We start from the raw sequence: 22,267 nt of genomic DNA on the forward strand, positions 1-22,267 counted from the left end.
GGCTAATCATCTAAAACGTCAGCCACCTGTAACGAATCGGGACCACCCAACTGAACCGACTTTGAAAGGATTGACGAATACAACATCATCCTATGGTAGGACATCGGTGGGGAGCTCCTCTTGGTCACCTCGATAGAAGTAGAAGCAAAAAAAATCACCTAGGAGCTCAATGAATTGCAGAATAGGTACAGATACCATTTGTTTAAGGATTTACACCGTATCAGTTTCCCCAAGATGGTTCTAAGTGGCTTATAAAATGCACTAAATAAATTAGATAATTTAATAAATAATAGATAAATAAATTAGATCTTAAAATACATGTAGGCAACCAGGTAGAAGGAGACAGTAAGAGAAATCAGTTTCTGGACCAAGTTGGCTATGCAGTTGGAGATTAATTATGGAAACAAAAGCAAATGGATCCGGAAGGAGTGAAAGGGGAAGGGATCGAGACATCTGCTGAGCTCCTACTACGGCCCGTGGTTCTGATGGCCACTTCCCATGTTATGTCTGTCCTTTGTCTTCCCAACAGACCTTTGCTCTGGGCGTCATTATTTTCCTATGTGTCCAAGGAAATAGCAGAGCCAGGATTTGAACAAGTCACTATGATCCCTAAGATGGGGCTTTTTCTCTTGGGTTATATTATTCTCACCCAATAAGGTGACATAGAGGATTTGTCTGCAGACTCCTAGTCTTTCTTGGAGAATTTGTTTTAATGGGTCCTTTATGCAGGGAACCATGGGTAATAACATAGTAACCTATAAATAGTAGGTGCTCAGTCAGTATTTGTAGAATAACAAGAATAAATAAGTGTATAGATAATAAGATGAAAGATATCTTCTTTAATTTTTATAAGTTATAGAAATGGTTTTTATGGGTACTTTTATATCAACCCCTATTTAAGCACAAAGTCGCATCGTAGCATCCTAATTACCAAGGCATTTAGGTAAAGATCTAAAACTATGCCTTATCTTTTTTCTTTGCTCGTTTAATGTTTTGAAAGAGCAGTGTAGGCCTCCTTCTGTTTACTTCTTCAGCCCCCCAATTATTCTTCAACCCCATGCAATGTGCTCTGTCTCTCCTCTGACTCTGTTCAAGATCAATGATGAGCTTGTTCTGGTCCCATGGACATTCTTCATTCGCTTTGTTGGTCTCTTAGTGGCATTTGACATCAGAGACCCCTCCCCCCACCACTGCCTGTCCTTCGCTCGCACTATCCATGGCTCCTTTAACGCTCCTTCACCCTCCCCTCTCTGCATCACTTGACAGATGTTGGGGTTCCTCATGGTTCTATCCTGGGCCACTTTCTGTTCTTGTTCTGTTTGGCTCCCTCCTGGACATCTCTGCCACTCTCGTGACTTCGGCGGCCATCTTCGTACTAAAGACTATGCCATCAGAAAACCAAAAATCAAATATTTTTTATTTCCAAATACTAAAAAAGATCTTAACCATGACTGTAAGTGGAAAATCAGTGGCTCCTCTTCATGAAGTCAAGGCTAGGGAAAAAAAGCAAAAGCTCTGATGTGTTTCCAAACCTTTTCTTGGTAATTAGTCCTATGTCAGGAGTCACTTCTTTGTATCTTGGAACACCTCTTTGCACGGGTGGTTATTACTTATCTGTTTGACAGAGTTGAAGGAAAGCACAGACATTTAAAGATAAAGTGCTTATAGCCACTCTCAATTGAAGATCATTCATAAAGATAAAATGCCTTCTGCAATTTTAATAGAAATCAATGTGAAATAAGATTCAATTTATAAAAACTCATATTACCGGCAATTTGAAGAGCATGTCTGTTGCGCAAACGTGGGAGTCCACACGAGAAGATGATTGATCATTTGATGGATTATATAACATGACTCACGTTCTGTCCCACCAAGCGTGAGTGTGTCACTGACGCAGCCGGATGGATTCCTGCTTTAGAGAATGGGTGTTTTCTTCCATTCATGCAATCTGTTCCTAGAAGTTCTGTTAGAATAAATATTATCTTCCTGATGCCTGGGAATTTTATTCTTAGCCAAGGATTCAGTGTCAGAAAACCATAGTTGCAGTTAACAAGATAGTCAAGTTGAGATACTACTTTAAACCAATCTGGCTACTTAAAATAATAGAATCATGCTCCCAATTCTGCAAAAATGGGCTTCATTTAATTTAGGACTGCAAAAATGACACTCGCCCCAGCATAAAATATGTAATATTACCTACTATAGATTTCACCTACCGCAAAGTAATACGCCTTCCAAAGTGAACGTGAGTGAACTGGGCAGCTTCACCCAGGTCAGGTTTCAGAGTTAACCAGGAAATGTGAACAAAATCTCCATTTGCTTTGATAAATTTCTCTGCTGCCAGCAATTTCAAAACAATTCCTTTTGTTACAGCAGTGTTTAATCTTTTTTTTTTTTTTAAAGATTTTATTTATTTATTTGACAGAGAGCGATCGCAGGTAGGCAGAGAGAGAGAAAGGGAAGCAGGCTCCCCGTGGAGCAGAGAGCCAGATGTGGGGCTCGATCCCAGGACCCTAGGATCATGACCTGAGCCGAAGGCAGAGGCTTTAACCCACTGAGCCACCCAGGTGCCCCAGCAGTGTTTAATCTTTTGATCGTCCTTTTCAAAAATACTTATTAACTGCAAGGTAAAATAAGTATGAAGAGTGTAGCAAAATCTTTAATGGAGAGGAATCCACTGAGTTGTTATTCTTCCTGCCTTCTCCCTCCTCCCCCTTACTATACGGATGTACTTGTCCGCGCACACGCACACGCGTACACAGACTCCTGCTTGTGCATAGTACCCGAGAACCTCAGGAGCAGCAGTAGGGACAGTAAATGCAGTAGTGGGATGGGAGGGAATTGGGGGAGGGGGGAAGTCCCTTCTCGGTGCTCAAGTCACAACCTGTCAACAGAGATGAGTATCCCGGACCTACCTCCTTTCCCTTCCCATGCTACCTTGTAGCATAACCACTCTACACCTGCAGAAATAATCAAATAAGCCATTATGTGCAAGAGAAAGTAAATTATCAGGGTTCCTGGCTGGCTTAGTCGGTTCAGCATCTGACTCTTAGTTTTGGCTCAGGTCAGGACCTCAGGGTCCTGAGATTGAGCCCTGGGGGGTTCTCATGCTCTGCGCTGAGTCTGCTTAAGATTCTCCTTTTCCCTTCTCCCCTCCACCCCCCGACTCATGTGCTCTCTCTCCCAAATAAATACATAAGTCTTTTTAAAAAGCGTAGGTCATTGTTAGCAGCTTTGATTCAATGTCACAAAAGGTTCACCCCTCCAGTCTCATAGACTATATAGGTTCTTTCTCCACTCATGAGTTATTTGGCTCTGGACTGATCTCTCATCTATGCTGTCTGTTCCGTGGAGATCGCTTCTGTACTAAAAATAAAAGTTGCCTCCTCCCTCTGCATGGGAGCTTTTGCACGTGCTTGTGGTGAGTGCACTTTATCCCAGTGTGCCTTTACTGTGGTTGTCACAGTCCTCATGGACTCCAATCCACATGGCTTGGTGGCTGAGTAGGTAGGAAAGGAGCGGGTGTAAATTTCTGCCTCTCTCCCTCTAGTGGGGCTGCAGAGGTGCCGGCAATTGAAAAGACATCCCGGCATCAGGGCAGAGCAGCCTTGCTGCAGAATCAGGGACAGATGTTCTGCGCCTCTGTCCAGTTCGTCCCACCATATTGTGGAGACCTCATGCGGATTGTCGTTCCTTGAAATAACTTACTTAATGATATCTTCCAGTTTCAACTATAGCAAATAATTTATTGAACGAAAAGAAATATTGATATTAAAGGAGAAAAAAATGACTTCCTTTAGCAAACAAAGCCATGTTATTCAAATTTAATTAACCAAGAAGGCCCCAAACCACAGAGCGTGTCACCCAGCATTGACAATTAATTAGCTTTGCATCTGAAAGAGCCACAGGTACTGAGCAAAGAGTTGTGGATGAAAGGCTTTTTTTCCTCTGCCCATGCTGTCCATTTCTAGCTATCACACCCTGATAGCACTTGGCTGCTCCAGGCATCAAATTATTTCTGGAGTGAGTAACTCCATGTCAGTTTCTCATTTCACATGATCAAAATACCGTAAGAGCGGGAATAAAGCCCCGTTTCTTTTCAAATAAAGACCTCAAAGGTGAACACCACCACGGCTGTTCCATTTCTGCTGCCTTTCAGAATAATTCCCTGCCAAACAGCTAAGGAAGATAAATATGAGGGAAAACTCCTGGGGATCGAGTGGTCACCCTGGGCTTTTAAGTGGGCTATCTTGTTTAGGGTAAATCATGCAATTTCTGCCTTTAACATTACATTAGCATATGCATCAAGGATTTAACTAGAAACTACTGGAGTTAGCATTTACAAGTCAGCATGATGTAATGAAAAGAACATTAGATTCATTCAATTCTTAAAATCAAATTATCTGGAATATGCTTATTCCTTGAAGAAATCTTAATTTTAGTTGGACGGTCTTTGTACCGCAGAAGATCTATGGGCATGTGCACTCTCGCACACAAACACACACGCTGGACAACTCTTTCTCACCAGAGAAATCAGGCCTTCGCATTCCCCAAGGAATGGGCTCTCATTAGCCTGTGATTATCTTTTCTGTCTATAGCTGGATGGTCGTTACCTGGTTTCATCTACTTCATTCAGTAAGACTAGCCAGTTCTCAATTACTCGTGTTTATGAAAGATCCCAGGGATCATAGTTCACTAAGATCATATGTATCTGGTTTGGGATGGAGTTTTAAACTTATATTTGCACTTACTTGGGTCTGGTGTCCTAGGTGCTCATAGTTCTTTTTTTTTTTTTTTAAGCTTTTATTCATTTATCTGAGAGAGAGCGCATGAGCAAGGAGAGGGGCAGAGGGAGAAGCAGACTCCCCACTGAGCAAGGAGCCCAACGTGGGGCTCGATCCCAGGACCCGGGGCCCATGACCCCGATGTAACAAAGATGTTAGGGTTCAAAGCCGATGGCCAAGAAAGAATTCTTGAGACGTCTTTGGTGCGAAAAGGTGGTTTTATTACTGTATTGGACAGGACCCACTGCCCTGCGGTTGTGAGGAGTGGCTGATTATATAGTTTCAAGTTGGGAGGGCGTTAGGGAAAGCTTAAGTCTCTAAGGAATTTGGAAGCAAGGTTTCCAGGATCTTGAGAGGGATAGCTATTGTTAAGAAAAGGTCATTTACTATAATCTAATAAAACCTTAGTCATGAGACCCTTCAGATGTGTATTGGTGGGCCTGATGCTCTGGGTGAGGGGGGTAATTGACAACATGTATCTTGGGGAGGGGGTGGTTAGAGATAAAGGAAATATCCAAAGGAATTTTTACATGTTTAAGTAGACTTAACAGGATCCTGGGGGATCGGGTTAAGATTGCCTTTTGCCCTTAGCAAGGTTAACATCGAGGCAGCTGAGTCCCTAGAGGAATGTCCCTAGAGGAAGGTCCCTAGAGGAAGGTCCCTAGAGGAAGGTCCCCAGAGGAAGTTCACTCTGCCTGTTTCAGGGACTGGTCCGTGGGCTCTGCATAATAAGGAAATTTAATTTTTCTTTTGCCTTCGTTTCCCACATCAACCTGAGAGGAAGGCAGAGGCCACCCAGGTGCCCCCACAGTTCCTTTAATTTATGTGTGACTGGACCCCATGTACGAAGAAGGTATGGCTCGGGAAGAGGCTACATCATGTAGTTTCCTGGGTGCTAAGCTGGCTTGGCCTGGACAGATCAGGCCAGAGATGAAGCTCTGCGGACAGGAACCCCCTGGTCAGAAGGGATTAACCACTAGAAGGTCTGTTAGCACAGGGACAAGTGTGTAAGGACCCAAGTGCAAATGGGGGAAAAGCCCAGGGCCATGAACCCGGGCTGGAACAGAAGTCCAGCTAGCCAAGCAGAAGCCAGGAGGCGGGGAAGCTGGGTTAGGAGTCTGGGAAGACCAAGCCCCTAGCCCCAGTGCACAGCCCCTGGCCCCACGTCAGACAGCAGGCAAGGCTGTGTCCCACGGGAACGGGGCAGTGTGCCCACACCGGGCACGCGTCTTACCTGTCGCTGTCCAGAGTATCCGTTGTCAATGCACTTCAAGGAGAACGCCCCGGGCGCTCCTCCAGACCGCGGGGCTCCTTAGGGCTTTCTTCTCCCTGAGAAAGTTCTTCCGGGTGTGTATCGTGGGTTAGGAGGTTGCAGCCCTCCCCCCACCCTGCAGAGAGCAGAGAGTACAGAAGTGTAGCTTTGTAGGTGTGTGTAGAGAGCAATAAGGCTATGCAGGTAATGAAGAAATTAACAGCTCTGGAGTCAAGTTCGGGGTATGTCCCCTGGCATCCAAGGCAGTGGACGAATTGACAGTGTGCTCCTTTAGACCTGTTAGGCAAGAGTAGAGGATAAGTTCGTGGTTATTCCATCTTCCAAGGTTCTTTTGTTTTTTTTTTTTAAAGATTTTATTTATTTATTTGACAGAGATCACAAGTAGACAGAGGCAGGCAGAGAGAGAGAAAGGGAAGCAGGCTTCTCACTGAGCAGAGAGCCCGACATGGGGCTCGATCCCAGGACCCTGGGATCATGACCTGAGCCGAAGGCAGAGGCTTTAACCCACTGAGCCACCCAGGCACCCCTCATCTTCAAGGTTCTTAAGAGTAGCGTGCATGTGCTTTCTTGAGATAGGACTGATTGCACAAGTTTGAAGCAAGACGCATCTTCCCAGAGGTCCCTCCATCTCAGAAACACAGCTTCCTGGTCCCTCGTGAGCATTTCCCTCCAGGTCCTGCCCCGGCGTTTGTCATCTGGGCAGTACTGGGGTCTGATACGAGGTTTGCAGGATGTGTAGAGATAGGAAAGGGAATAAAGAAGGCCGCATGTCTCCAAGGCTGCTGATAGAAGGTGGCACCAAGTTGTCCAGCTCTGGACAAGTTCATTGGAGCAGAGGTTCCCCACCTTCTCTTCGGCCCGGGGACCCCGCCTCCTGCAGATGGCTCCCCACTCCATCAGCGACCCCCTGGTATGGAATATCCAAGGAAGCCGAGAAGACCAACCTGTGACAGTGTCCAGAGTCTTGCTTCCAGACAGGCGGAAGTGAGCCGAGCTCAGTGAACAGTGGGTTGTAAGCAGCGGCTGCATTTTTTTTTTTTTTAAAACATCTTCTTTATTTGGGGCTAGGAAAGCATCTCTCTTTTCATAACAAGGACCTTGGCTCAGCAAACACTCTCATAGGTACCCAGCTTTACACAAAGAAGGTTTTACTTGGAATCGCTTTTGCAAAAACCGTAGCTTACAAACGCGTTCTTTCTGCTCCCATTATTTTTGACGTGAGCCGTATTTTTTCATTTATTCATAATATTCTCCCTCTGACCATGAAAAACATCCAGACACAAATGGATTTGCAACATCGACTGACAGCATGGTTTTCAGATACTGCTTTTTTGCCCGTGTGGTGCCCCCCGGGCATGGGTGAATGGTGTGCTGCTCAGATAACTCTGTTTGGGAGAAGCTTCCAGATCTAGCCTGCTGGTGAGACTCTTTAACTGGGTGGCAGCGACCCCCTCCGCGTGTCTGCAGGCTCCTTCACGCTTCTGTTTATCTCCGCTGCCACGGAGCCAGAAGAAAGTTATCGGTCGTGCTGGGTTATGTGGATTTTTCTCCTCTATCCGTTTTCGCAGTGGACTCTTGGACACAGAGCGGCTGCTGGGTGACTCACAGATGACTTTCGTGATATTCACAGCCCATTGATTGCATAGTCGTTCTGTGCATAGCTGCCATCCGGTAAACACCGATGGACTGATTGAGTTTCCCGAGCATTCAGATGCATTCTAAGCAGCTTCCAGCATCCTGCGGGTGTCTTTAGCAGGAGGGGCACGAGGTAGTGGTGGATGGTACACACGGATGTCTGTTGTTATTGTCATGCAAGGGCTCACTCCGGGTTGGGACTATAGGGACAGAGAAGCCATTTTCGTCTAATTTGCCATTCACGTCCTAATTCTGGGCATGACCTGACTCACTCAGTGGAGACATTCTTCCCCTGTGCTATGAAGGTACGTTGCTAGGCAACCAGATCAGTAATTGGTAAATGCTTATATATGATTTGATTTGAGTTCCACACAAAAATATATAACTGCTTTTTTGTGGGGCAGTGGTTTCATTATTAAGCAAACGATTATCATCTGGTTTTATTTCGCCCAAATAAAATAAGATAACTGCTTTCATTTATCAAGTTGGATAATAACATATGTCGTGGACCAACCTGGGCCCCAGATGAGCAAAAGCTTGAATCCTGATCTCAAGTGTGAGAATCACTAGTCCCACGATGGTGGAGAAAATCTGGTAACTTCTGAGCCTTCATTTTTTTTTTTTTTCCCGAACATGTCACTTGTGGTACAGACCCCTTTCCAGCTTCTTACCCCAAATCGCTGCGTGAAGATGGGTGTGACCGTGGGTGGAAAATGCTTTAGAAAGGGTAAGACCATGCAAGGTCTGAGCATTATCTAAAACCTCAGGCTCCTTGAGCATAGGGCTTTTTGTGTTGTAACCTCCAAGGCTGGATGGATCCGGCGGCTCCGAGCAGCGTCCACACTGTCCCCTCAACAAGGCACAAAGCTCTGGGGCGGGTGGCAGGTGCGGAAGAAAGGACGCGCGCAGTATTGACCTTCAGGGAACTGGAGGCAGCGCTAGAAACACTGACAGAGAAGCACAAGCCCCCACCGCAGAGCAGCATCTCATTAGGGGTTGGAACCTCAGATAGATTCTCTTAAGACCAATGGCCGTAAGGCTTCAAGGACACAGGAGAGGGCCCCAAAGGCTGAAGGAGTCGATGACGGCAACTTACAGGAGCCCTTGAAGAATGGGCGGATTTTTAAGAGAAGAATATGGGTGAATTCATAGAAATGATCACTGTGGGTCAGCGCTGTGCATTAAACTCTAGATGTCAATTCGTTTCCGAACTCTGATCGCGATGGGCTGCACTGTGCCGTGCAATGTGGTGCAAGGTTAATGATCAGCTGTTGTTTTGCTCCTGATGGTAAACATTTTATTTGAAGTCATGTCCTGAATTAGCTTCCCGCACTAATGAAATGGATCATTTACATAAAAGTCAGGAAAACCCCAAGACCCATGCGCTTTTCAGCCTCAGGAGACATGGAAATGACCTCGGTGACAGCCAATTACAGCCTGGAAAGGTGAAGGAGAATGCCCTTCCTCCCTGCTGGGGAGTCTCCGACCCACGCATTACACTTTGAGGCCGGCCCCCGTGCTTTCCAGCCGGTGTGGTTTCCAAACGATGCCTGACTGGTGTTTTGTTGCTGTTGTTTCTGGTTTTTTACGCGCACGTGGACATCCTACTTGTTTCCAGAAGCTTTGCCTCAGACCACTGGTTCTTGTCATGTATCCACTCTATTTCTAATCGGCTTTATTTTCTTCGACCCCCCGCGTCACTGACCCCGCAGATTTCTGAGGAGCTGCTGTGGTCTGTCATGTCATTGCTCATTATCAGGCCGTCTTAATCCTCCGAGCATTGAAATATTTTCTAGTGGCACAGAAGCCCTCGCAGCCCAGGGCAGCCCTGGCCACTGTCACGTTAGATGAAAGTGGGGTGTCTTTTACAAGCTGACAGTGGACGTCCGATCCTTGTCGTCCCCTCCTGGGTCAGGACCCTTTCTGTGCGGCAGATGGGGCAGTGTGGAGGGCCTCCCTCACCTCCCCCCAATTTAGTACAGCTTGAATGACCTCTTAATTTGTATAAACCATTTACCCACCTATCTGAGCATCCCCCACTTGGACACCCCCTGGATGAGAAGAAATGCTCTCTTTGGGGCACCTGGGTGGCTCAGTCGGTGAAGTGTCCAGATCTTGATCCCCACTTGGGTCTTGATCTCAGGGTCATGAGTTCGAGCTCCACACTGAGCTCTGCGCTGGGAATGGAGCCTACTTTAAAAAAAAAAAGGAAATGCTCTCAGAATGTGGTCAGCAAAACACAGTATGTCAAATTCCAAAAAGGATAGTGAATCCTTAAAAAAATGACTATGCTGCCTGAAACTCCTGCCCGTTCCCTAAAGAAAGTTCTATTCCTCATGAAGCTAATAATAATTCTTGGGTATTATTAAGTCAGCATTTTAGTAATCTCTACATACTAAGGGTGGCAGAACCCCAATTTAATTCTCATGAGATACACTTGTCATGAGGTGCTTTCCATTTAAGCACCCACAATTCTGAAAATTCCAGGTCAAATGGTCTGTCACACAAATGCAAAAAAAAACAAAGAATCCTCATAAAGTCCCCCTCTGATCTATATAACTGAGACCTAAGATTTTCCCCCAACTAAACCAATTACATTTACCACTTAACTATTTACCTCTTTTTTTTTTTTTTTTTTAAGATTTGGGTAGATCTGGTCAATGAAAATAAGTGAGCATCCCATATGAAGGTCATTTCAATTCCAAACTGATTCCTAGAATCAGAGGGCATCCCACAATGTGTTAGGATAGCTGTCTCCTGGGTGAGATGACAAGGCTGGGGAGAGGAAGGGACAGAACCCAGAGGGAAAAACTGAGCCCATCAGTTTAAATTCTTGCCAACTTCCCAACCTCATAAGGCTTAGCGTGGCACCAATTTCCTTATACGCATTCAGTAACTATGAATTTCATCCTGTTAGAGAGACGATCTGTTTTCTTGAAATAAGGCACAGAGACGTAAATGAAGCTTATGGATATTTAGAGATGTGTGCTGGGATGCATAGCTTGAAGTCACCTATGATAGTATCTGTGATAAGAATGAGACAAGTAGGGGCACCTGGGTGGCTCAGTCGTTAAGCGTCTGCCTTTGGCTCAGGTCATGATCCCAGAGTCCTGGGATCGAGCCCCTCATCAGGCTCCCTGCTCAGCAGAGAGTCTGCTTCTCCCACTCCCAACTCCCCCTGCTTCTGTTTCCTCTCTCGCTGTGTCTCTCTCTGTCAAAAAAAAAAAAAAATAAAATAAAAAAATAAAATCTTAAAAAAAAAAAAAAGAATGAGAAAAGTAAATATAGCTTATAGTAGTGTTTTAGGGTTTTTTGGTTGTTTGAAATCTTCTAGGATGACCTGCTAAGTTATTTTTCTCCCTGTGAAGAAAGAATTTATTAGAAGGCATTAATTACACATCTAGCCAAAATGTCTTTACCTGTTGAATTCTTTCATGACTCCGTCTCCTTTATGTCACCAAGTAATACAGTTATTCATGAGAGATTCCTGGACCCTAACCTTCCCCACTCTGCCTGTCACTGAAGTGCTGGATAATAAAAGCAAAAGCTGTTGACTTCCAAGAAGCTGGAACATACAAGACCAATCAGATCAAACAGCTGGTTCTAATACTGTCGAAATTAAAGTAAAATGTTCTCCTAGAACATAAAGCTATAAAACATGGCTCTTATTAATTTTTCCAATTCGGGAATTCTCTTTAGTACACTTATTTCCTATACATGTTTTAGAAAGAAAGTAATTTTTAACCATATTCTCAAAATAATTCCCTCCATTACTATTTTTCTGCATTGAAGCCAACAGAGGCTTCCCTAAATGGAATTTAGTGATTCCAGGAATCATTTCAGAAACTCTGCCTTGGAAGAGATTTTGGGAATCATCTGATTCTCCCAACACATGCCTCGTTCCCCCTGATATTCCCCGGAAGTGGTTTTCTAGCTCCTCCTTGGGCATTTCCGGTGACAGAAAGCTCAGTATTTCATGAAGCAGACCCATAACTAATGGGTTACTCTAGTTTCTAGAAAGATAAGCCTTAGACTTGTAAACCCAAGTGTGTGTTTCTGTCCCACCTGCCTGTTTCGCTCCCTAGAGAGACAGTGTTGTACAATATGGGGCAGGCAGACCCACCTTTAGTCTCCTCTTGTCTTCCTACAATCCTACAAAATGCCATCTATTAAGAAATTCCTTTGTACCGAACCCCTAACACACAGTCTTATTTCATTTTCCTAGAAAGTCTACAAAGGTAGGTACCATTTTTGTTTGATCTGACTACACAGAAACTGAGTTTGATTATCGTGCTGATGACGGTGATGATGGTCGTATTTTCGCACGCCAACCAAACGCCAACCAAACGTGTGATATGCACACCCTTCACATACGTTATAAACAGTTGGGATTGAAGTGATTTGCCCGTTATCTACCCAGTATCTGAAGAAGCTGGATGTTCAGATTCAGGTCAGATGCTAAAGGACTCTGGATTTCACTCTTGAAAGCCCTGTTTCTTTGTGAAATGGAAGTATCATTGTCTTCCTCAGCAGGTTTTCTGAGACCGAATAAGATGGTTTGTGAAATTACCTGGCATTCTCGCTTGAAAAATTCTTCCTGCTACATGTCATTTACTCATTTTTTTAAAAGATTTTATTTATTTGAGAAAAAACGAGAACGCAGGTGCTCGAGAGGAGATAGGGGCTGAGGGACAAGCAGACTCCATGCTGATCACGGAGCCCAATGCAGGGCTCCATCCCACAACCCAGGGATCATGATCTGAGCTGAAATCAGATGCTCAACCAACTGAGCCACCCAGGTGCCCCTGTTCATTTTTTTCTTTATTTTTTGAAGACCATTTTTTTAGAAGACTTTTCCTTCCCTTTTCTCCTGATTTCTATTCTCCAAGCTAAATAGCCCCAGATCCTTCAGTCTTCGTTCATCCATTCAGCATATCCTTGTGCTCCTTTGGCCCTGCTGGGATTTACATTCTAGAGAGGAAACGGACAATAAACAACACAAATGATGACTAAGTAAGTCACCTGCTGTGTTAGAAGACAGAAAGTGCCACGCAGGGGCTGGGTGGGTGAGGCAGGCAGGGTAAGAGGAACAAGGAGATTGGGGGCGGGTGCTGGCGGTTCATTTACTATGGCTGTATAACCAGTTACCCCAAAACTTCATGGCTTAAGTCAACAACGATCACTTATCATCTCTCATGGTCTCTGGAGTTCAGAAATTTGGGACAAGACATAGTGGGGTGGCTTATCTAGGCTCACAGTGCCTTGGGCCTCAGCCAGAAGACTCGAAGTATGGCCACTGCCATCATCTGAAGGCTCATGTACTCAGATGTCTGGTGGTTGATGCTGGCTATCGACTGGATGCCTCCGCTCTTCTCTGCGTGGCCTTTTCCATGTGACACAGGCTTCCTCACAAAGCAGAGGCCAGGTTCAAAGATAGAGCTGGTAGAAGCCATATTTTCTGTTATGACCCAACCTTGGAGGTCATGCAACATTATTCCCACCACATTTTGTTGGTCAAGGCAATTTTGAAGTTCCAATAGTGTTTGAAGAGAAGGAAAGTAGACCGTGCCTGCTGATGGAGACACATCAATGTCACGTCCTGAGAAGAGAATGTGGAATGGGAGACATGTGGGTGTAGCCATCTTTGGAAAGTGCAGTCTGACGTGGTGGGCAGGGTGGGTTCCCTGATGTGGTAACACGTGAAGAAAGATTTGAAGGAAGTAGGGGAGTGAGCCACGTGCCTACCTCTACCTGGGCCAGAGCGTTCCAGGCTAAGGCAGGAGCCTGTGCAAAGGCCCTGCAGCGGGAGTGAACCAGGAGCATTTAGAGGCTAGTATGGCTCAGTGAGAGTAGCTGAAAACCAATTTTAGTAGGAAGGGTGGTCTGAAGTAGAAGGGAGGATACATGGGAGGCCTTCCAGTCCACTGTAATTACTTCAGCTTTTCTATGAGATGAGAAGCAAAAAGGAGCAGTTGTGTTTTAAATGAACCACTCTGACAATCCTGTGGAAAACAGCCTGGGCAGTGGGGTTGCAGGCTGGGGAAGGACGACAGAGGAAGGACGAGTTAGGAGACTCTTCTAGAAACCCAGGCAAGAGGGGTTAGTGGCTCAGACAGAGACAGTGGCGGTCAAGGCAGTGGCGACAGGCGGCAGATCGTGGATGCATTCTGGAGTTACAGCCCGGACAGTTTCCTGATGGATCGGCTGCGTGGTGTAAGAGAGAGAGGAGTCAGACATGCCGGGGCCATTGCATGGACAGAACTGTCATTTTCTGGAAGAGGGAAGGCCAAGGAAACACAATTTTTCAGGAAAAGATCAAGAATTTAGTGTCTAAGTCCAAGACCTTGATTAGATATCCAAATAGAACTGTGGAGGGGGTAGTTGGATAACTAAATACAGATTTCTGGAGAGAGGTCTAAGCTGGAAATAAAAATTTAGGGGTCCCGGACATTGTGATGTTATTTAAATGGTGCTCCTGGGAGATAACAGCCAGAGACAGAGAGTAGATGTGGAGGAGCCCTGAGGCATCCTGCCTCTGAGGGGTGAGGGGAAAGGGAAGAAACCAGCCGAGAACACCAGAAAGGCATGGCCAGGAATGTCCTGGAAACCTCCAGAAGAAGGTACACAAAAGTGAAGGATATAATCATTGCTTTGATGGGTCAGGAGAGAGGGGACTGAGAACCACACCGCTGAGCTATGGCGCAAGCCATCAGCAGCCAGGACAAGAGCCCTTCTGGAGCAGCTGGGGGTTGGATCCCCCCGCCCCCCGCCCATGGAATGTGCTCAGAGGCAGGGGGAGGAGAGGAGCCAGAGAAAACAAGGATAGATAGTTCTTGCCCTGAGTTTTGGGCAAAGATGAGCAAGGAAACAGAACGGGAGCCAACCATGGAAGAAGAACCAAGAAGAGGTTATGTTTTTCCTTTAAGGCAGGAGAAACAACAGCATGCTTGTATGCTGTTGGGAATGATCCAGTATCTTCCAGAATGAAAATCTGGCCTTGCAGGAGAGAGAGAGAGAAGGGAACCCTGGGATGATGTCCTTGGGAGTGCCCTGCATATGATTTGACTTCCAGGACCCTCGCTCTCCTCCACGCCGAGTGGGGTGTGGGTGGGCATGGGTGCTAGGAAGAAGCCTGGAATGAATCCAGAAGTGAATATATCAGAGTTGCTGCAATAATGTGGCCTCATGGCCACCTGCTTTGATTTCCCACCGCCCCCCCCCCACTGCGCTCTAACAAGAATATGGTCTAAGTGTCGCAGAACGTTTGTGTTGTAGGAGAGACGATGTAAACTCCCAGCACTATAAATGATGCCGGCAACTGCTCTCCTTCCCCATCTGCCCTCTCTATGCCACCTTTGTTGGCTCTAACCTTCACCTCTGGTGCTTGCCCTTGAATTGCATTTTTTCTTTTTTTTTTTTTTTTTTTAAGATTTTATTTATTTATTTGACAGAGAGATCACAAGCAGGCAGAGAGGCAGGCAGAGAGAGAGGAGGAAGCAGGCTCCCTGCCGAGCAGAGAGCCCGATGCGGGGCTCGATCCCAGGACCCTGAGATCATGACCTGAGCCGAAGGCAGCGGCTTAACCCACTGAGCCACCCAGGCGCCCCGAATTGCATTTTTTCTTAAAGATGTTATTTATTTTTCTGGGACAGAGCACAAGCAGGGGAAGAGGGGCAGAGGCAGAGGGAGAAGCAGGCTCCCTGCTGAGCAGAGAGTCCGATGCGGGGCTCGATCCTAGGACCCTGAGATCATGACCTGAGCCGAAGGCAGACGCTTCACCGAATAAGCCCCCGAGGCCCCCCCATGAATTGCATTTTGTATCAAAAGACACCCCCCCCACCCTGGCACAAATCCCCGTTTTCCACACAAGGAGCCCATAGTCTCAGCACTGCACGTCCGGGCTGGACTATGTTCTGTTTGGTGTTATGTTTCCAAAACCAGGTTGATTTATGTTTCCCCGTGGCCCTGGGCTATGTGTTTTTCTTCCACAACCACACACAGAGTGAACCTTGACGGGTCACCACGTGGTCCTTCAGCAGGGTGGTTGGGATTTTACAAGGTGTTCAAATTTCTAAATAACTCGTAAGGCCTCTCACACCAGAGTTCGTACCAGAGAAACTGTGGGATCATTAGCCTTGTAGGCGCTGTTGTTCCCCCAAAGACGGACCAGCTGCATCCACGCTTATGGCTGAGTGCGGATCACAAACCAACCTTTAGAAATCGCGATTGCAGATTGCAGTGCAATCGTGTGGCTTTTTTTCCTCTCTGTATATAAGCGATTCGGTGGCTCATTAGGTTCGCTGGGCGGTAGTGAGGGGCCGCTGCCGAGCCCTCGGAGGACAAACAGGGAACTATCAAGCCTCAGGAAGAACCAGAGGTTCTTTAAGAGAAAGAGGATAGAGAGTAAGCCTGGCACATCGGATTGGACATTGGATCGTACTCGCCCTTCATTGTCCCTCTTCTGCATTCTTTCCTTCCAGAGCGGCCCAGAAGCTAAACCTGTCTTCTAAAAAGAAGAAACATCGACCTTCCCCCTCGTCCGTGGCCGAGCCCCCTCTCTTCGCCACCAGCTTCAGCGGCATTCTGCAGACCTGCCCTCCCCCGGCCCCGCCCTGCCTGCTGAGGGCCGTCAACAAGGTGAAGGACACGCCAGGCCTGGGCAAGGTAGGCGCTCGGCGAGCGGGTCGCGCCGCAGGGGGAATAAGGGCGCGGAGCCCCGCAGGGTGGCTGACACCGAAGGGTGACGGGGAGAACAGGAGACGGACTAAATTCACTTGGGAGGACCATAAACTTTGCTTTGGTCACGTGCACTGCGTTGCCAACGAAGACCTTCCAGTTACTGGGGGTCCGATCGGGCTCGGGCAGGGAAAAAACTGCTGTGCGGTGTTAGACGTGACTGTAATGGTTTCAGACGAGACCAAAAGACCGCAGGCAGGGGCAGGAGCCCCAGGGAACACACAAATCCTAGGAAAGGAGGCCCGCCCGCCGGCCAAAGCTATTAGGAGATGGGGCTCAGCTGGGTTTGGGGTCACATTGTTTTCTGGCGTCACCCCCAAGTGCTCTGTGCTGATGTGGTGCCCGGGTGACGTCACTGTCGCTTTTGCTCTCCGGCTAGGAAATCAGCGGAGACTTCTAAAGATAGTTGGCTCCAGAAAGGTGGCCGTTGTACCTTTTCTCCTTTCCGCCGCGTGTAGGATGGGGCACATCCTTGCTGGCGTCTCGCCTACCTCAAGTCATTCGCCTGCCCTTCTTTCTGGAAGGTCGCAGGTCTGGCTGAACACGAAGAGGGCCCAGCTCTTACTGTGGCCCTCTCCCCTTGACCCAGACTCTGCTGGTCAGGTTCATGGTCTTCCCGTAACTCGGAGTCCTTCTGGAGTTTTGGGCCTCTACCCCTCCCCTGGGCCCCTTCTTCTTCCTCCCTGTCTCTCTGCCTTCTCCCGTGCTCTCCCCGCCACCCCCACAGCCCCAATTTCACCGCCCTGTTGGGAAAGTTATGTTATGTTATGTTAACTTGTTATGTTACTTGTTATGTTACTTGTTATGTTACTCTTCTGATGGCGTTTAAACTTCAAGATTATGTTGAATAGAGCAATGCTGACTCCAGTGGAGTAAGCATCCAGTTCTGGAATATTCCATGGCATGGGGCAGGGTAGACAGCTGTCAGCCGATGGTTTTCCCAGCCCTGAAGCAAAGTAGGGAATAAAGCTGTCCTAGTCTCACCAGCCAGGACAGAGATGGTGAAAACCTTACAAATCAGGATCCCTCTCTAGGGAAGGGCTCACAGGGGGAGCCACTGAGGGAGAGCAGGGACATCCTCAATGGGGCAATTTTGGGTGGTTGACAAGCCACCTTCTGGGGAGGGCGGGCACAAATAAACGCAGGGCGTTCAAATCTTCATTTTTCTTTGTAATTGTGTTAAGATACCTATAAGGTGATGTTTACCATCTGAGTCATTTAAGTGGATGTGGGTTTTTTTTTTTTTTTAAAGATTTTATTTATTTATTTGACAGAGAGAAATCACAAGTAGGCAGAGAGGCAGGCAGAGAGAGAGGAGGAAGCAGGCTCCCTGCTGAGCAGAAAGCCCGATGTGGGGCTCGAACCCAGGACCTGGGATCATGACCTGAGCCGAAGGCAGCAGCCTAACCCACTGAGTCACCCAGGCGCCCCGGATGTGGGGTTTTGTTTTACTAAGGAGTTTGGAACTTTAATGCCAGAGCTGAACTGCCCTGGGCAAAACGGACTTAGCGCTGTAGGCTCCTTCTGGGACAAGGGGACCAGGTCACCAAGGGACTGAACCAACAGAGTGTCACCAGCCAAGAAGATGACCCAGCACTTGCATCAAAATAGATTGGAGGGCATTGCTCAGCTAGAAGCGAACTAGATAGTATTCTACACCATAAGCAGGATTATAAATAAGATAAGTAGGTATGAGACCAGGGACAACCACAATTAAGATTATTATTGTTAGTAAAGGAAAGCTTGCAAATACACTTATTTTTTTAATGAAATCCCATATGCTTCTTCAAGTACGAGGGAAAGGGGTGACGGGGCCCCAATTCTCTGACCAGGAATGGTCGAAGGTCCTGAGTGTGTCTGAGGTGCTGTGTCACGGACTGGGCCATCAGACTGCGCGTCCCAGAAGGTGACAGTGCTGGGGAGCCTGGACCTGCCGTGGGGGCACCCAGCTGCCTGACCTTGAGCAGGTGCTCGTTTCCCACAACCCTGCTTTCCCGCCCCCTGCTGCTTCATCGCAAGGAGCTGCAGTTCTTCCCCACACGGAGGGACTCACTCTCATCCATGGAGCTCCGGTGCAGAACTTCAGTACTAACAGATCTAAGAAATATGGTGGATTTGACTACGGAGCACAGCGGGTACCTTGTAGGAATCCTGAGGCTGGAAGTAGGGAAGCCTGATGGAATTGCCAGAAGCGAGCCCAGCTCAGCCCCACCGTCTTGTGCCTCAGCCGCCCCAGGACTTCCTCGGGAGACCTGGGAGGTTTTCACTGGTGCGGGAGAGGCTGATGGGTTTATTTAGATCAAACGCTCTCCTTTCATGAACAAAGTAACTGAGGCCCCCAGAGGGTAAGAGGTCGTCTGGTGCCCCCTGAGTCAGGAGCATTAAGCCGTTTTATTTTCTAGGTCTCACTGGGCTGCCACGAGATATACATGAGTTTTAAAATTTGCCTTACCTTGTCTCCAAGAATGTGTGGGGGTCGCAGTGGTAGCAAAGGAGGCTGGGAGAGAAAGGGCAGGGGGAGCCGCGAAGAGCAGACACACAGTGAGGTCGGAGGTGCTCCATCGCGCCCCCTGCCAGGGCCAGCAGCTCCCCAGACCATCCATCCACCCAGCGTCCCTGCGGCCACTGAGCACCGCTTGAGGCCAGAGCTCTTCGGGACACCATGGCGATGGAAGACTTTACAAGTAACTTCAGTGTACTTGAAGCTCAAGTTCAGCAAACACAGGAAACACCCCAACCTCATCTGCATCTGGGGCTCTCCCGGGCACACTGCCGTTATTCCACGGGCACCTGTTATGTGGCAGGCACAGTGCTGGGCACTAGGCTTGCAGTCGCCAACACACAAGGCAGAATGCCAGTCCTCACAGCACTTAGAACCTTGTGCATTATTCCAGTCAGTCTTAGGAATCTCACCAGTAGGGTGAGAATCTCACCAGTAGTGCGGCTCCGTTAGTTAAGCGTCAGACTCCTCATTTCAGCTCAAGTCACGATCAGGGTGGAGAGATGGAGCCCGGCTTTGGGCTGTGCATTGGGTTCCGCGTTGGGCGTGGAACCTGCTTAAGATTCTCTTTCTCCCTCTGCCCTTCCCTCCCTGCTCACGCACGTGTACTCACGCACACGCTCAATCTCTTAAAAAAATCTCTTTAAATGAAATCTCACCAATTTGGACCAAAATGAAGGACAATCTGATTTAAGGAAAAGTTGGAATTACTTCCAAGTAATATAAACAAAACTATACTAAGTGGTCTTGTAGAGACATTCTTAATGAATAGATAAAAATGATTAGTGGACGAAAGCAGCTTAGTCCCCGTTTGTATTTCATTGGTTTGGCTTATATGTAAATGATACCTCTAATCTGTTTGAAAATGGCTCCTTCTCCTAAGTCAGTAAACGCTCCTTGTGAAATTTATTTGCACAATTAATTAACATCCATGATTAAGATTCATTTGTTAGTTGTCACAGCTTAGTGTCAGAGCTCTTTGTCTTGGATTACAAGCTTCTAGAGCAAATCACGTTATCTGTTTAACTCCCTGAGTGTGAGGCTCTGCTGCCATTCCTCCCATGTGCGGCACTTTTGAAGACGAGACTGGTAATGGTGACGGTCATGTCCCCCCATACATTGGCTAATTCTCCTCTTGTCGGGAGAATACCCAAAGGGAAATCCATGAAGCACGAAGGCGCAGAGGAGCCTTCTTTTTCCTTTAGAATTTCTGGGAATGCCTCCAAAGCACGCCATGAGAAGCGCTCAGCCCATCGACCCGCAGTCGTGTTTTGGGAATATAAGAAAACTCTAATAGGTGAGCATTAGCTGCAAGAGAACAGGTCCTACAGAATATGGAAAGACCCCACAAATTTGGATGGAGTGATCATGAAGAAACATGATGGAAAATTAAGCTGGGACAGGATGGGGAGGGCTTGTCATTCTTGAGTCACTCAGGGATCTGGAGAGGTCCTGAGTCCCAGCAGGGCACAGGACAGCGGAGCTGGTTGGCTGCTCTGGGCACATCCCTGTAAAGGAAGGGGGAGGAGGGGCGTCCTGATCTCCATGAACTCGACGCTCCTGTGACAACGTTTGCCTGGCTTCAGCCCCCGCTCCTGCGCCAGCCATGCTGTTCCCTGCTCCTGGGGATCCGTCCCCCTCACCATCCACCCACACCCATCCCTGCATTTCTTCGGGGCTTCCCCGAGATGTCTCCTCTTCGGGCCGTGCAGCCCAGAGGCAGGCGACTTGGTGGGGTCCTCAGAGCTGTGATTTAGAAACAGACTTGCTTTTCTCCTGTGCAGTCGAGGCTGGGGCTGTTTGCTTGCTCTTCTCAGCCCTTGATTTTAACCCATCTGTATTGTGTTCATCACTATTTGTCACACCCAGTAGCAGCATATTTTGACCTGCATTGAAAGGTATGGGCTCTAAATTCTCTCTCTCTCTCTTACACACACACACACACACACACACACACACGTCCGGTGTCACCACCAGCTCCTACATTGTCTACATTAAGCTTCATTCTAAACTGTCTCTTGTTTGATATGGAAGCTCCTAGTGTAGAAAAAAAAACGATTAAAAAAACCATGTGAGCTTCTTAGTGCAGACTATGTCTTTTACAGATTTATAAGCCTTTTTACGGTCAAAGCCATCCGATTAGAGGCACACCTGAGAGATGTCGTTCGGTTCCAGACCATTACAGTAAAAGCAAAGATCACAGTGAAGTTGGCCAAATGAATTTTTTGGTTTCTCAGCGCATATAAAAGTTATGTTTATATGATACTGTGACCTATCAGGTGTGTAGTAGTGTTATGTCTAAAAAAAAGCAGTGTACATCCTTAATTAAAAGTACTTTATTGCTAAAAAATGCTACCCATCCGACCTTTCAGGGAGTCGTAATCTTTTTGCTGCTGGAGGGTCTCTCCTCCACATTGGTGGCTGCTGACTGGTCGGGGTGGTGGACGCTGAAGGCTGGGGTGGCCGTGGTGATTTCGTAAAATAAGACAACAGTGAAGTTTGGCTCATCGATGGACACTTCCGTTCATGAGGGATTTCTCTGTAGCATGTGATGCTGCGTGATAGCATTGAACCCGTGGGAGAAATGCTTCTAGAACTGGAGTCAGTCCTCTCAAATGCTCCTGCTGTCTTATCAACTTAGTTTATGGGATATTCCAAACCTTTGTTGTCGTTTCAACAATCTTCACAGCATCTTCAGCAGAAGTACATTCCATCTAAGAAACCACTTTCCTTGCGCCTCCATGAGAAGCAACTTCATCCGTTCAGGTTCCATCATGAGGTTGCAGCCCGTCCGTCCCATCCTCGGACTCCGCTCCTGATTCTAGTTCTCCTGCTCTTTCCTCCCAGTCTGCCGTGACTTCCTCCCCTGAACTCTCCTCCCTTGAACCCCTCAGAGTCCTCCCTGAGGGTTGCAGTCAACTTCCTCAAAACCCCTGTGAATGTTGATATTTTGATGACTTCCCATGAATCACAGATGTTCGTAATGGCATCTAGAGTAGATGAAATAGAAAGGTGAATCCTTTCCAGAAGGTTTTTTATTTAATTTGCCCAGAGCCATCAGAGGAATCATGCTCTGTGGCAGCTATAGCCAAATGAAATGTAGTTCTTCAGTATTAAGACTTGAAAGTGCAAATTACTTCATGATCCATGGGCTTAGAACGGATGTTGTGTTAGTGGTCATGAAAACAACCCTAATCTCATTGCCCGGCTCCATCAGAGCTCTTGGGTGCCCAGGTGCATTGTCAGTGAGCAGTACTGTTTTGAAAGGAATCTATTTTCTGAGCAGTGGGTCCCAACAGTGGGCTTAAAATCTTCAGTAAACGAGCTTGTAAACAAATG

The 22,267-nt window shown here is 47.2% G+C and overlaps 1 protein-coding gene across 1 annotated transcript in view; it reads left to right on the plus strand.

Moving 5' to 3' along the window:
• The window catches only part of KIF26B (kinesin family member 26B), a 417,933-nt gene that overhangs the window by 276,125 nt on the left and 119,541 nt on the right, over positions 1 to 22,267 (plus strand). The window contains exon 5 of the mRNA XM_047703850.1: positions 16,173 to 16,356. Coding sequence (XP_047559806.1) covers positions 16,173 to 16,356 — 184 coding nt within the window. The remainder of the gene's footprint in view (positions 1 to 16,172; positions 16,357 to 22,267) is intronic.

Source organism: Lutra lutra, chromosome 15, assembly GCF_902655055.1.
Source record: "Lutra lutra chromosome 15, mLutLut1.2, whole genome shotgun sequence".
NCBI classification, from domain to species: Eukaryota; Metazoa; Chordata; class Mammalia; order Carnivora; family Mustelidae; genus Lutra; species Lutra lutra.